The sequence below is a fragment of the Drosophila erecta genome, unplaced genomic scaffold (genome assembly GCF_003286155.1).
Source record: "Drosophila erecta strain 14021-0224.00,06,07 unplaced genomic scaffold, DereRS2 tig00000092-arrow-pilon, whole genome shotgun sequence".
In the NCBI taxonomy this organism is placed as follows: Eukaryota; Metazoa; Arthropoda; class Insecta; order Diptera; family Drosophilidae; genus Drosophila; species Drosophila erecta.
In genome coordinates, this window is record NW_020825207.1 from 14,712,709 (window position 1) to 14,728,102 (window position 15,394).

The window sequence follows — 15,394 nt, forward strand, 5'->3', positions numbered from 1 at the left end:
ATGACTCGGCTGTTGATCCCGATCAAGAATATATATACTTAATATGGTCGGAAACGTTTCCTTCTGCCTGTAACATACTTTTCAGCGAATCTAGTATACCCTTTTACTCTACGAGTAACGGGTATAAAAAAAAGTTGAAGGACACAAATGTTGCATACTTTTCGGTCAAAAAGTATATGTTATTTAAAACCAGAAAGGAAGCTTGCTTCGGAAAGCCGAAAGTTATAAGCCCTTGCAGTAATTATATATTAAAAAAATAATGATCGAAAGCAACGAAGCTATAAATCTTTTCTATTATTTTCAATTATTTTCCGACATGACAACAATATGAAAAACTGTTTCATATCGAATTAAAAGACGTAATGATCGAAAGCAACGCAGCTGGGAATTATTTTCCATTAAATCGATATTAATGATCAAGAATTTATATATGTATATGGCTGCAAATGTTTCCTTCAGTGCATTGCAAATTTCTCACTGAAATCAAAATACCCTCTGCAAGGATATGGAAAGTTTGTATCGTAATTCCACATTTGAATATGCCACATTGATACCAAAAGTTTTGCCAAGATATTGTGCTTCGTTACCGAATAGTTACAGCTATCGATTCCATGGATTGTAAACTCTTAAGCCGTTGAACTACCCTTGATAAGTTGAAACAATAGGTGCTCGTTGACTGCCTTATATCCTGACTCATCGATTGGAGCCGTCTGGTCATACGCCCTAATGCCACCTAATTGATCGGCATTCACTAGCAACAAAATAATCACACGAATTTCAAGTTTCTCAAACGGATCCATCATTTTACCGACCAGCCGCGTGTATAAAACATTTAGACCCTGTCTGCAGTAGGCCCAGTAAAGGAAGAACCGTCAACATGAATATTCTGTGCGCCGTGCTTATCATCGCCACCGTTGCGGCAGCCAACGTAAACAATACGTCACATCCGCCTGTTTTTCGATAGTAACCACTTCCGTTTCCAGGCCAAGCCCAATACGCAGGTCCAGAGTGCTTTGGATCAGTATCTGGTGCAAGCTCGCAGTCTGGATACATTCGTTTCGGAGGACATGACCACGCAGTGCTTTAACACTTACATGCCCCTGCTGAACCAACTGGCGGCCACTTTCTCGTCCTCCTATCAGGACTGCATCAACACCGCCAATGCCCAGACCGCCAATCTGACCGCCCAGGCGGAAGAGCAGCAGAAGACCTATCAGTCGGAGGTCACCAGCCTGTGCAGTGCCTTTACCGCCTGCGACAGTAACAATGACACTACCACCTTCTTCAACTGCTACGCCAACGCGGTAAGAAAAGCTACTTTGAGATGGAAAAGTATTGAGTACTGATTTCGAATTGTCCTGTAGGCTGATAATGATGTCTCCGTGATCTACAACCTGGCCAGCAATGCTGCCAGTGCGGCCAGCTCCTTGAGCTCGGGCATCCAAGCCATCCAGAGCACGGAGTACCAGTGCACCAATACCACGCAAAACAACTACGTCCGTGATACTGCTGCCACCTACGATCTGCTGGACAGCTGCCTGAAGTACGGAGTGCCCACCACTACTGCCACATCGCCATCTGAGCCGCCGACTACCTCTACCACAGACGGGTTCTTCTTTGGCCTTTAAAGAAATCTGAAACTTTAACGTGTCTAAATCTTTGGTGATATTACATGTGTGCTTTTCACCAAGAAACGAAATGTGTAACCCAAAAGTGTATTTTATGGTTCAGTAAATGTTGTTTATTGTTACTTTAATAAGAGCCAAAACAAATAATACAATTATACTGCAAAATAGAAAGTCGCTGGAATTTGTAGCTTGCATAATTTTTTCTGCGCAGTATACAGATGCTCTTAGAAACATGCTTTCGTGTAATATTCGGCTATCAAGTCTCTTGGTTAGAGATTCTAGGGCAGACACTCATCAGTCTGCCCAGCAGCCCAGCAGCATCGACGGAAAGTTTTTTCTCGGAGAATAGAAACAGATAATCGCCGAACAGTCTGGCCGGCCGAACTTACACCTTTCGATTGGCGAGCGGGCATAAATATTCAATCGGAGTGGGCCTTATCGGCGATACATTCAATTATCTCTGCGGTTTGCGGCTGTTGGCGCTTTAAAGTGTGCCCACACACACGGGGTTGTGCTCAGTCGAATTTTGTTCTCGGACCATTAAACATTACCCATTCAGCATTCAGCATTCAGCATTCAACATGGAAGGCCAACGCGTGGCAGTCGTCGCATTTGCTGTTGTTCTCGCCGGACTGTGCGTGCTATCCGGCCTGAATGTAATGAAAATGAAAATGGAAATGAAAATGAGACCGAGTTGGTGACAATCGAGTAACCGTAACCCTCTATCCGCCTTCTCCTACAGGCGGCACCCGTGGAATGCAATAATGGCAATGGCATCCAGATCTCTGACGATGGCTTCCAGAGCCAGACTCAAACCGGTCCCGGCTGCCAGACCCAGACCTCCGAGGACGGCACCCAGAGCCAGAGCCAGAGTCAGTCGGGCAATGGCTACCAGTCGCAGACGCAGTGCAGCGGCTCATCCTGCGGTCAGTTCAACACCTTCCCGCCTCTGTTCACCTTTGAGCCGATGGAGCCCCTGAAACCCATCACCTGGCAGCCTTTTGGCCAAATGGGGGGCAATCAGCTGCAGCAGCAGTACACTTATGGCTAACTTCTTGCCTAAAGGAAGTATTTTAATAAAACTTTGAATTTTTCATATTTCAAAAATATTCAGTTTATATAGGAAATGTATGGGCAATTGAAAAATATTTAAAAAGCTAATATTTGTCAGTGAAATGAGTTGGGATGCACAGCGATTTAATGATCTATCACCACAATGGATAATCCAAAATAAATGGATTTCTTTTACTTATATCAAGAAAGTTGTTGTATTCAAGCTGAGTTCTTAAAGCAGCAAAAATTCCCAAAAAATGATTTCTCCAAAGTCTAAAAATATTCCCATTTAAATTCCATAATATTCATGAGTTACAACAAATGTTTTCGGTGTAATCAAACAATAAAAGCGAACTTGAGTTTGGATGCTTAGTCTGGCGCTTGTCTAGCATCGCTAGATCTCGGAATTCAATGACTCATTTATTGTTTTTTTATAGTCCGACTTATTTACATTTGAAGTCATGTGAGGTTGCTGCTAATCTAGCAACGTTTCGTTTTGGTATTGTGTGCGATTGTTCACTGATTGTTCTGTAGATTTGGCGTAAATGTTCTGACAATGAGCATTTCTGATTTGAACACGATCAGAGATAATCGCTTTGAAGAGTAAAAATAAGTTGTCTTACACTTGAAACTAAGAGACTCTACATATTCAATAAATTCAATCGATGTAAGATAATAACACTAGAAATACTTAAAAACTATAGTTCGATCTGAAGCAGTTTTATTTTGCATTCTAGACTTTACTCTTACATACAAATTGATTGTACGTATCATGAAATGTTATCCACGATTTTCGAGAGTTACCAACGAAAACTTTTGCTTATCTCCTGAATCACTGGAATTGCACCTCCAGAAAAGCAAAAATAATGATGAATGTTCGCGAAAGTCTCGTCTGTGGTTAATGCATTTTTTGTTTTCCTGTCACTTTTGCCGCTGTCGCTGCAGCAGATAAAACTTTTATAATGCGCCCAACTTTCCGGCAATGCGCGGTGTGGCATCACTTTTGGCAGGCACTGTGGCACCTTTTTCTGCGACTTTCGGCTCCCGGCCTTCGGCGACGTGTGCAAGTAATTGTGGCAAAAGGCAGCACAATAATCAGCGGCAGAAGGATATCGTCAAGCGGTGACGGTGCCGCCAGCTGGCTTTTAACTCATTTTCTGATTAAAATCTGGGCCATTAAGCGTGCCAGCTCGAATCGGACTAAACTTTTTTAATGGCCCTGACAATAGTTGCCGACGTCAGTGGCGCGGCGAGTTCCTTTCTGATCCTGCAGTGCAGCCGCAAAAGGACGCGCGAAAATTGGCGCCTGCAACCAACGACGTTGGTCACGACAGGGTGCAGAATTCGGTGTAAAATTAAATTAAAACTGCCAAGGGAAAAGAGTTGGGGCATAGGCGTGCACAGCGAGAAATAACTGCTGCCCGCTTTGCTATCTGCACCATATCTTCACGGAGCTATCAGTGGAATTTAGTTTAACATGCCTTACTTGGTAACACACTGCGATAAGGCTATAAATGAGAAAGAGTTGTTTACCTAGTAAATGTCATATCAATTATTTTATTCTGATAAGATGCCAATTAGCATGACCTGGGCTAAGTTTAAATATTGCGTAGTGCATAATGTTTATTTACTATTTGTTGATTAACATTTCGCTAATCTATATTACAATTAAAGCACCATCTTCAGCTGGTGCTGCACCAAAAACTGAAAAGTCAAGTTATGATAAGTGCTAATTAAGCTCTGGCTTTTTTCCCGGTGTGGCTAAAAAGCGAGCCGAAAGCTGTGAAAATATTTGCGAGCCTTCGAGAAGGAGCAGCAGCAGATGGGCGGAAGCAGCAGGATGAGGACCAGGATCCGATGTAGAACTCTCAGCGCCAGCTGTCAGCGGCTGCCAGAGCAACGATGTCAATTAGTTTTTGAAGCGACGCTGACCTCTTTGGTCCCCCACTGGATAACGCCAGTATCCAATCCTTTCCTGCCTCCGTCTCCATCTCTGGCCCGCCTCCAACTTGGCCTTGCTGGTCCTTTGGCCAAGTCAAGTTGGCTTTAAGTTAATTGCATAAGATTTCACTTTGCACTTGCAATGCTGCTGCTTCTTCTGCTTCTGCTGCTGGTGCTACTTCCGTTTCCGCTCGCTCCGTGCCATTTTTTAATCAAGTTAAAAGTTATTCTCAAATGGAGTGGAGGGAGCAAAATATGCAATCGCAATGCAAATATCACAAAGAGCCTCCATCTATGGTTGCATCTCGATTGCAATGCTGCAGCAAGAAATATTTACGTACTGATTATTTCATGTGGCATCCGGGGCCAAATTGGTTTTGCCATTCAAACGCCCTCGACTCGTTAATGTATGCATGTTTTTAAATGCTTTCGTCACATTTAATTTGTGAGATATTCATATGCCATCCTGTGCATTTTTTTGCAAATACGGAAAATGTTAATTAAACTCGAAAGTGTGGGCAGTTGAAATTGCAGCACAGTGACGTCGATTTGTTGAACATGGTGAGTGAGATAAGTGGTTTTTATTTTCCTCCGCTCAACTGTTTATTGATATTAAAAGATAATATTAATTTGGCTGTTTGCAAATGGCATTTAACGAGCTTTAAGAAAATATTGCCCATTTAGTATTATGTTAAGCCTGCTACATTTTAATCCAAGACAAGAGCATTGAATACTATAGCGTAATGGGTTGTCGACTTTGTTAAACGCGTTTTAATTTTCATAATATTTATGTGGCTGCTTTCGTTTTCATCTGCCCACCATATTTCATTTGTCATTTGGCTTGCCACTCTTTTTTTCCATTTTTATAAATTATCTTTGGCAACAACACAAGCACACAGCCATCGAGAGCCCCCCAAAGCTGGAGCTATTTCGGGTGCTTTACACCTGCAAAGTGCCTTTGATTGATGATACAGGTAATTGATAAGGCGCCTCAAATACCTCGGGTGGCTTCTTTGCCCACCCCCAGCTAATTGGCTGCTAAGTAGGTGATGTTTAAAAATATTTCAGCGGAGCATTCTCGCAGTACACCTTCCCCATTTCGGGACGGGTCTTTGCCTAATTATGCACTCAAAGCTTAGTCAACGAGCTCGTTCCGAGATGGTTTGAGCTAATTAGGGCGTCCAACGTTAATTGCAATTTGCACTGGCAGTGCCAAGGGAAAGGGCATTTTCCAGGGGGGGCGAGGGTGGAAAACGGCGGGTGGAAGGCTCGGGGAAAACCCAGCTTGCCGGTTACGAGATGTCGCTCAAGTTCTTCAGCTGTTGCTGTCGTTTTGGCGGCGTTGTCACGTTTTTGGTTGCTGCGATTCTGTATGACTTCATTTCTGCATGCCACAGATGTTGCACTTGCTATGCGATTTGCACTTACGTGTGAATGGGATGGATAGGGTGGACGGAAAGGGATGGATGATGAACACTGAGAGCTTTTCTATACGTTACAATTCTTGTTTTAAGTAAAATAAAACTTTATATTTGCATTTGAAAGTGGTGTCAAAATATTCCAACACATAGACTTCGTTTACAAATATCTACAAGTTAATTAGTATTACCTCATTCAAAAGTTAAAGCTCAGACAGTGAAATATGCAAGGAAGAAAAATTTCAGATAAATATTTCTAGATATAAGTCACATAGAAATGGGCTGCCTTTTTTTTCGGTGCAGAAATAAAAACCAGATAAGTGCCGATGTAACCGAATCTTGACTGGCTTTTCTGTCTGGGGCAGAGCCGAAAATTTTCTAATTTTCTACTGCAGTGATTTCGCATGCATAGAGAGTTGCACTGTCCGCCTCCTGATTTCCCACTTTATTCGCTTTTCCCACTCTCCCTCTCCGCTTTTCCGCTCTCCGACATTTTTCCGGCTCTTCCCTGGGGCGCGTTCCACTGATTTATGCGCATCAATAAGTTCCCTGAGTGCGATACTTATGCGAAATGTGCCGCAATGAGACGTGGACTTGCCCATGCCACGTTCGCCTGCAGTTGCTGTCCACCATCCCCACCATCCCCACCATCTCCACGATTGTGCCAGATTTCCACCTCCTGCTGCTTCTGTTCCAGCTGCTAAAATAATGATTTGCATTTCGATTTGGGGTTCGATTTCGATTCGGATTCGGTTTCGGCTGAGATATATGGGTGGGGGCGAAAGAGAATGATGGCTTGGTCTAATGAGAGAGCGTGCACAGAAAGAAATTCAGCTAAGGTTACAAGTGGAAATATTGCCAATAAAGAAACAATTAAGTTGGTTGTATAGATTAGGCTCTTTAATAGAGCATTTATTGTTTACGTGGCCGCTTGGCAGATAATTTGCCCAAGATTTATGAATTATTGAACTTAATTTGGTAGTTAAATGAGAAATTCTTAGCCCCCTTTTGTTGGGGTGTGGCCCATACCTAAGCGGCTTATCGCTTTTGGGGGGCACAAGCCAACTGGCTAGTCAAATAATTCATTTTCGCCGCTTTGTTTGTTGGCCACGTTTACGGCCCTCGCTTATCTTAATGGGTCAAAGGTTATGACCAGCCTTGAGATGAGACAGTCCGAGCTTCCGGCGACTGGTCTGGAAACCACGAACCACAGCGCTGACCACCAACAGACATCCTTTGCATTCAAACGGCGCTCCACGGTGGGTCCAAAGACTTTGACCAGAGATTAGGCGTGCTTAAAGTCAGATTTATGGATCGTCAGCGGGAGAACCTTTTAGCCCCGTCCACTCGATTTGGCAATAAACACACGATACACACGACGCAACTGCAGAGCCAGCAAATTTCGAGTTCCATAAGCGTCATTTAATTAATTCGAAAATTACGTTATTTTCGACTCCGGCCCTCTCTTCACTCGAGCAGCTAGAATACGGAGTCCTCAGTACGGAGTCTCGAGTCCGGATACACAAAGCCAATGAGGTCGGCTGGCTGGCTGGTTGGCTGGTGGGTTGGCTGGCATACTCGGCTCATTTGCTAAATCAAGCATGCGCCACTTAAATTTTCATTAGACTGTTTTCCCCGGCATCCACCTCAGACATTCGCAGCAAAAAGAGCCGCAGCAATGTGCGCACTTTGTCTTAATGATGCTAAAGTGAATTTAAACTTACGTGATTTTTACGTGAGCTGCAGTAATTGCCGATGCAGTTGCAGCTGCACTCGCATGACTTTCACAAAGGTGAATGAGCTCAGCGTCTCAGGAATTCCTCTAAGGGCTCCCACTAAGTCATAATTCCGATACGGTCTCATCATTCAGCTGGTGCCAGAGATTTGGCACATGTGCTCACGTCTGGGCCATAAATATTGGGGCTAGCTGGCGGCTTGGCAATGGCATATTGGCAATGCCGGAGTGCCAGATCAAACCATAAATTTAACACATTTCAACATGTACCAGCAGTCGGATGGACGGACGGTAGTGCAATTGCCCTCGGCCACTCACACAGCACACAGCACATAGCACATCGCGTATACGTAACGTTGTCCCAGCGCATCGCTGACCTTTGAACCACTGTGCGTTGTCATATGCTACACAGTGATGGTCTTGTTGCTGAGGCATTTAATTTGCCGAAACATCCAGCCACCCACTTTTCACCTGCTGCCACGCTATTTAGCCAGTTAAACGCGGTCAGTTGGCCAAATCGAAGAGCCATTCGGTTTGCGTGTGCGTGTGCGTGCGTGTGTGTGTGTGAGTGTGTGTGTGTGAGTGAGTGCGTGGGTGTGCGTGTGCGTGTGCGAATCCAAACCAAGGCCATTTTCATTGAGCACCCTCGGCGGTCTGTCTGCAGCTTTCGACGGTTCCGACTGCCAAGGAAATACGACCGGAACTTGTGCACTGCAGGAAATTGGGTTGTCGAAATACAAAACAGTGCTGGTGCAGTTTGCTCTATGGGAAACTTACCCAGCACTTCTTATTGATTGAAGTTATCAGCATATGTAAGCTGATTAAACGTTCTACGAGTACAGGTCGAACAATTGACTGAGTTGCGCCAAAGTCGCAGCATATTTTCTCTTTGTGGAGCTGCTTTTCCTGTTGCTTCAGGGGCTTAAATGAGGTGGCTAGAAGTGGGTGGTCGACCATTCGCCTGGTTCGGCGCCATGCAAGTGGGTGTGCTTAATTCCGTTACACTCGGGTTAAATACACACACTGAAAGCGACCGCGGGAAGGATAAGGGGTGTGGGTTTAATCATGGCATCGCACTTGAAAGGGGATTCCCGGCTTAAAATCGGATTTGCCACGCCCAAGCGACGCCCAACCAAGCTTATCGAATTGTTCGCATTATCGTTTAGATTTTAGTGGGCCAAGGAAATTAATTTCGAGAGTGGGTTTCCAGCTGGCAGGCACCTGACATGTAATTACTAAACTTACCAGCCGCCCGGAGCATGTGGCATCCGATTTCATCATCGACTAGGAGGCATCGACTTCGGCATCTGCCTCATCGCCTGGCCTCGCAAATTTTGGATAAATCTCGTTAATTCGTTGATGCCATGGCGTTTTACTTAGGAGCAGAAGTACGCTCGAATTCCACGACGGACTCGAAGTACATACACAGCCCAGTGCCATTTATTATGTTTGTTTCATTACGGATGTCGATAAAACGGCAAATGGCATGACAACAAGCGGATTTGCGGCTAAGTCGAGGGAGCACACATGCTTACGGTCTTTTGTTAGTTACTTTAAGCAAATATAGCCATTATTATAACGAGTGTTTGCGGGACATTGGCAGTTCGATTCCGTGAAACTTTGGCTGGCGCAGAGAAATCAAAACAAATTACCGCGATCAACAACAATTGACATTTGTTATTCTATTAACGCTGCCATAGCCCGGGCCAACAGCCCAAAAATATGGCCAGAACCAATGATAACATGGCCGCACATTAGTGCGAGCCAGAATTTCCAAGTGATAAAGCAATAAATGTCAAGGGACAAGGCTCACTCGACCACAAAATGTACTGCCAAATAAGCCTATTTCTACGGCCATAAGTTTCCCTTTGAGTGTGATAAATAAAGGATCATAAACATCTGCCTAGTTTATATAAGTAGGTAAAATGTAGGAGAAAAGGACGCCAAGCTATGCTAATTGGTTCGGATCAGAAAATGTACACATTACATAAATATGTGTATCTATGGCAAAGGATTCATTATATTATAATGTGTGTAATTAATATAATAACTATCTTGTTAGCGGTTATGCGTTGCGTTTCGTATTTGCCTTGTGTTATAAAAACCTGGCATTTACGCTGCTTTAAATTACGTATGTGGACTAGAATTTAATATCGCACTATAATTGGACTTAAACAGAAATCATTTGCCCCACCTTGATGCGTCCATTTGCCTTGGCTTAAGTGGCATCCGCAGCAGGTGCAACTGCTGGTCGTCGTTTGGGATTTAATGGACTCCATAAAACCGCAGATAAGTTGTGCAAACAGCAAACAATGACTTGGTGCACCTAAGCAAATGTGAAAGCATCGAGAGCATTAAAGCAAACAAGCTGATTAACAAATAATGCACATACCCACGCCATGGATATGCAAATACTTGTACATCGAGCGGAAGTATTATCCTTGCAGCTGCCAACCACAACGGCAGGACATGCATAAACGGATGGCAGTGGAACTCGCATTGAGTGTGAAACCATCAAAACTGAACGCTGCATCGGAAACTGTAATGGCACTCTCGATATTACGGATGTGCACATTGAAGGGCACCATAATTGCTACTCAATGGCACTTGAATGGCAATCGCTCGACTTACGGGCTTATTAGGGATAGAGGCTGGGTGGATTTTATGAAAGAACTACCCCATGGAGCATGAATATTTGAATAGCTCACCCGGACATTAGAGCTCTTATGACCAAGTGTATGTGAGTGTTTGATTGATTGTGCGTAAATCCATCTTGGTGTCGTGTAATGTATTCATTTCGAACTGTCCCTCTGGGGCATCTTGATTTATACCGTCTAGACTGGATTTGAGGCCAAGAATGTGTTTATAATTCGTTGGACTTTCTTTGTTCGTTTGCACCACGACATTAATGAATAAATGCATGGAGGATGTTGTCGAGAAATGCAGATTACTTGGGCATTTGCCATTGCCATTGACCCAGCGCCCACTGAATCGCACACATTTGACCACTCGAATGAGTCAACAGTGGGACAAAGTATTTTAATTGGACTGCCGGAACTTTCTCAACTTTTGGGAAAGGGTCAAGCGCTCCACAATAAACTAGCTGCTAATTTACTTGGGCCAACATCAAGTGGAATAGCCAAGCCAGACATACACACAAGCCAGCACCTGGAGTTATTTACCGACTGGCGGGCAACGGATAAAAACTTCCAGTTGAATCGAGAGGGCTAGTGGCTCTCGGCGAGGTGCTAACCTTTGGCAATTTATGTGTTTCATTATTAAACTTTGCCACCTGCCGCATATTTAGCAACAATAACAAAAGGCAAAGAGGCGGCGCGCACACACTTGGCGCAATTTATTGGCCAAACACCTCGGCCGGAGCACTCTACAAATGACTGCCGCTGGTCTGTTGGCGGGCTGGCTAAAAGCAAGTGAGGGAGAAACTGAAAATCAATTGAATTGTAGATGCGGGTTAAACATGAAAGCAAACATGGCCCAAACGACGCTGGCCCAAGTAAATAAAAACATCGTAAAGCCAAAGACCCTCTTATTCTTGGCCTTTTTACACACACGATTGAATGCGCAATTTATGCGGTGTAATTTATGAAAACAAAAACCGGAAACAATATTTCTGCCGCTCTGTGCTGCCAGCTTGACCATTATCTGCTGTCTACACACGCCCAGGCCAAGTCGCAGTTATTTATGTGGATGCAACACGGCCCACGACAATGGGCCTCCGCTCCGAGGCAAAAACTTGCCACTTCAGGCCAACGCCGGTCCGGTCCACAGGGCGTATGAGCATTTATTAGCTTTTGCACCAGCTCGTACGTGGGGTGTTACTTTAATTGCGGGGATCTATTGCAGGCGCATTTGCATTGCTGATTGCCATGCTGGAAAATTCACCAGCTGGCGGTGGGACACTGAAAAGGCGAATGGCCTTGGAGACACTGAGCAAAACATATTGCCTACCTATAAATGCTACACTATTAAACGTTTACCAGTATGCAACTACAACTTTACAAATTATGATCGACTAGTTGAGGTTTTTGAATAAAATTGAAGAACTTTTCTTTGCGTGTACTGTAGATTGGCAGGCCCAGGACTTTTGCTCATTGGGCGCCAACAGCAGCAAAACTACTCGCATAAACAATTTCCACAAATGGCGGCTAACAAAGTGATGCTTCAGGCCATGGCTATTGTATGCCAGTAGTACCTCCCCCTTTGGCCGCCCGCCCCCCTGGCCCCCTGACCCCCAGGCTCCCTAGACGGGGACCCGCCGCATTTTGCCAAGTCGCTTTCCGTTCGTGCCTTGGCCGTTTTCTTTTATTATTTTGCAGCCCTTTTAGTCGACGGGGCCCAGAGGCCTGTTTGCCCTGGCCAGAGAAGCATAAAAATCACGCACTCACAAACAAATAAAATGCTGACAGCATATATTTCCGTTTCCGTTCCGGCTACAGTTTTCAGTTAAACAAATGCCCCGCATATGCGGCTCGCTTTTCCGTTTTCCCCATTCTTTCCCCTGTGTGTGTGCGTGTGTGTGTGTGCGTGTGTGTTTGAGCGGATGTATTACAATTTGGAAATGTCTACGAAACGCACATTTATGACAAAAGGGATAACTTATCCATGGCCCGATCCCTTCGGGCCTATTTGTTTAACAGAGTTCGCATTTTTATTTTAATGCTAATTCGGCCCAGCGACCCAACTGCGCCAAATTAGCAGCTGAAGATCGTAAAAAAGTGGTGAGGGAACTAAATCGCACTTCCGGCGGAAGTGGTTACCAGCGATTTAGTCTGCTTTCTATTTTTACGACGCCTTCGATTTGATTGACGCAAAGTTGTTGGATAAACACACGCCCCACACACACTTCTTGTTCCATCCCACCCATCTGTAATTTAATAGCTCGGCCTGCCGCAACCAGGCCCTGGTAAATAAAGTTAATTAAATTTAAATATTTGTGTTTTGCAACCCCGGCTGGATTTCTTTTCTCTTGTGCGCACAAAAAAACCGCAGCCGGGGGACACGCCACGCCCACCCCGGCCAAACTTTCAACGCACTCAATGGGGCGTTTAATTTTGTTAAAGTGTGTGTGTGTGTGTGTCTTTGTGTATGTGTGTGATACCCCCGCTGCATAAACGAAAAAACACTTTTCGACAATTTATTACGAAATAATTCATAAAAACGCAGGCCGACGCGACGCAGCATTGTCAACCGCTAAAAAGGCGTCCAGGTGAGCGCTGGGCTCTGACCTCAAACACCACACCGCCCACTCAACACACACAACACACACACGCGCCACACACCCAAATATAACCAAAGAAAGCAAAAACAAAGTGTCCCTGCTGTGGACAGTTGGCTAGTGTCAGCTGCTGCACTGCAAAAAAGTTTGGAAAGCCATATCGGCACGTTACGCTCTTAAATCTCGATGATTTCAGATCTTGATTTTGAGTTCATTTTTATTACACTAAATATATTTATATAAATATGTATTTTAGTATTTTCAATGCTTATTAATAATAAATTAAATAAAATTCATGAACATTAATATTTTCTTCCTGTGCACGCTGCGCTGCCAACAAACGGACAAACATAAATGGTTTGGGCAGAAGAAAAATTGTTAAATTTATATTTATTTTTATGGCTTGGCTTTGTTTCAGACACTGCGCAGACTGCCACGCCCTTGTGCGTGCGTGACCGCCCTATTTTTCATTTTTCATTTTTTTATTCCCATCATTCAGCATTTTAGTGAGTTGGCAGCAATTCAGCTTCGCTGTTTCGCCGCCTTTCACTTCAGTTGGCCGTGCGCTTAAATGTTTGCACTTTTTTGTTTGGCCATTTTAAAAATGTTTTGTGCCCTTTGTTTGGGCCCTTTTTGGGTGCTTTTGCTGCATGCCACGCCGCACATTTGTATGCAAATGCATGTGTGTATTGGCACAGTTTAACTGTAGCGACTCCTTTTTATGCGATATATGTGTTATTTTCAGTTCCCTTTATGAGCACTTCTTTTTTCTGGTTTATTGGTCCGACCGCTTGCACATTGCCGCGCATTTTCCTTTTGGTCTTTTTCCCCTTTTTGCGGGTCAGCAAATGTTTGCGGTTTTACTTGTCAATTTGAAGTGCATTAAATGGGCCACCCCCCATCGGAAAAGGTGTTGTTGGGTGGCAGTTTTTCACAGCAGGATTTGCAGCGTGTTTTTTGCAACGTTTTTTATCTGCTACAGGACACCCGAAATGTTGAACTGTGCGAATTTCATTTGGGGCAGTACTTCAAAACTTTTCGCTGAGCCCTTCAATTTTTCGTTTTTGTCCCGTTTATGGCAATTAAACATTTATAAGGGAAAACGTTTAAGACCGGTGCCAGAAATTGTAAATTTTATTAGATATGTATATCAAAGGGTGGCACATATTCTAAAGCAATAGAAAGCATCACTAGTATTTTTAATTCTTAAATACAAAAATCCATTAACTTCCCACGCCACAAAGTCACTGAAAATCGCTCGATTTCGAGACGACGTGAAAACACAACCCATTCGATTAAAATTTAACCAAAGCAATCGCATATGTCATTCCCAATCCGCTGGCTGTAAAAAGAATTGTTTTCCAAATTGTTTGACGCTTGCCAGATGAATGCGAACTGCGAGGGGAAAAGTACTTACAGAACGCACTGTTTGAGCTGAGTTTTCAGTTCCACCCAGAGCACTCGAACATGATTGAAAAATTATACTGTTGCCATGGTACAAGTGAGTATGTACATGCATACATATGTACTCCTGCTGTGTATATTTTCGTGGGCGGTGGCTTCTTGGCGGTTGGGTTTATTTAACACTTCCAAACAATTCGCGCGGAACTGGCAGGGCAAAAATAATGCCAAGCAAAACAAGTACGTTGGAAAAACGTGCCAAGATCCCCACCGCTCACTTCACTTTTTCATGTTCCGCCAACGAGCTTGCAGTAAGCAGCAAAAATTCAACACTTTGTTAAAATGTCAAATGAAACATGTCATTTATCATGGCCGCTCCGCTCCCACTCGAGTCCTGCCACTGCCACTGCCACTGCCACTGCTACTGCGACTCCAACTCTGGGTCCTGTATTCCGGTTACTCTGGCCCGGCCTCCCAGTACTCCGCCTCGAGTGGATATATCCTGTGCGCTCTTATCTGTCCTAACAAGCGTTACGTTTTCAGCAAATACGCTTATGCCGGGCGACAACGAATCGTCTCCGTGCGACGGCAGCTTTTGCTCCAGCTATTCCTTGCTTCCTTCCGCCGGCAGGCGGCGGGGGGAAAGTGGCGACACTGAGGCAAAGCCACATCAAATGGAAATTTAAAAATGTTCTTCCTCATTTTGTCGGGCTATTAGGAAGTACATCCTCGCAAGGGGGGCACTTCACTAGGGATACCCGTTCCATCCTCTAACATTATTTCTAATTTAAAATGCTTAGAGCCTATGCTTATTACCAAAATGTTAGTAAAAAATATAAATATTTCTGATTACCTTATTGATAAGCCTTATTGATAACACCGCCTCTAAGTAACATAAGTTCGGTTACGCTCCGCCTTCATTGCAGCTTAATATCTTAGCTACTTTTTGTACAGTGAAGCCTGCGCTGCTGTTGACATTGCT

General features: G+C 44.1%; 2 protein-coding genes across 2 annotated transcripts; both read left to right on the forward strand.

Moving 5' to 3' along the window:
* The first annotated feature begins 825 nt into the window (after positions 1-825).
* On the forward strand, positions 826-1,750 carry LOC6546962 (protein TsetseEP). Its single transcript, XM_001974568.3, has 3 exons — positions 826-928; positions 984-1,304; positions 1,365-1,750. Exons 1-3 carry the CDS (start codon positions 878-880, stop codon positions 1,626-1,628), a joined length of 636 nt encoding a protein of 211 aa, XP_001974604.1. The 5' UTR covers positions 826-877; the 3' UTR covers positions 1,629-1,750.
* Positions 1,751-2,070: 320 nt separating this feature from the next.
* LOC6546961 lies at positions 2,071-2,737 on the forward strand. Its single transcript, XM_001974567.3, has 2 exons — positions 2,071-2,284; positions 2,371-2,737. Exons 1-2 carry the CDS (start codon positions 2,210-2,212, stop codon positions 2,677-2,679), a joined length of 384 nt encoding a protein of 127 aa, XP_001974603.1. The 5' UTR covers positions 2,071-2,209; the 3' UTR covers positions 2,680-2,737.
* Positions 2,738-15,394: the final 12,657 nt, after the last annotated feature.

Coding starts and splice junctions, on each gene's coding strand:
- LOC6546962 (XM_001974568.3), top strand. CDS start 878: ATGAATATTCTGTGCGCCGTGCTTATCATCGCCACCGTTGCGGCAGCC. Junction 929..983: donor CCACCGTTGCGGCAGCCAAC/GTAAACAATACG, acceptor TTCCGTTTCCAG/GCCAAGCCCAATACGCAGGT. Junction 1,305..1,364: donor TCAACTGCTACGCCAACGCG/GTAAGAAAAGCT, acceptor ATTGTCCTGTAG/GCTGATAATGATGTCTCCGT.
- LOC6546961 (XM_001974567.3), top strand. CDS start 2,210: ATGGAAGGCCAACGCGTGGCAGTCGTCGCATTTGCTGTTGTTCTCGCC. Junction 2,285..2,370: donor GCGTGCTATCCGGCCTGAAT/GTAATGAAAATG, acceptor CTTCTCCTACAG/GCGGCACCCGTGGAATGCAA.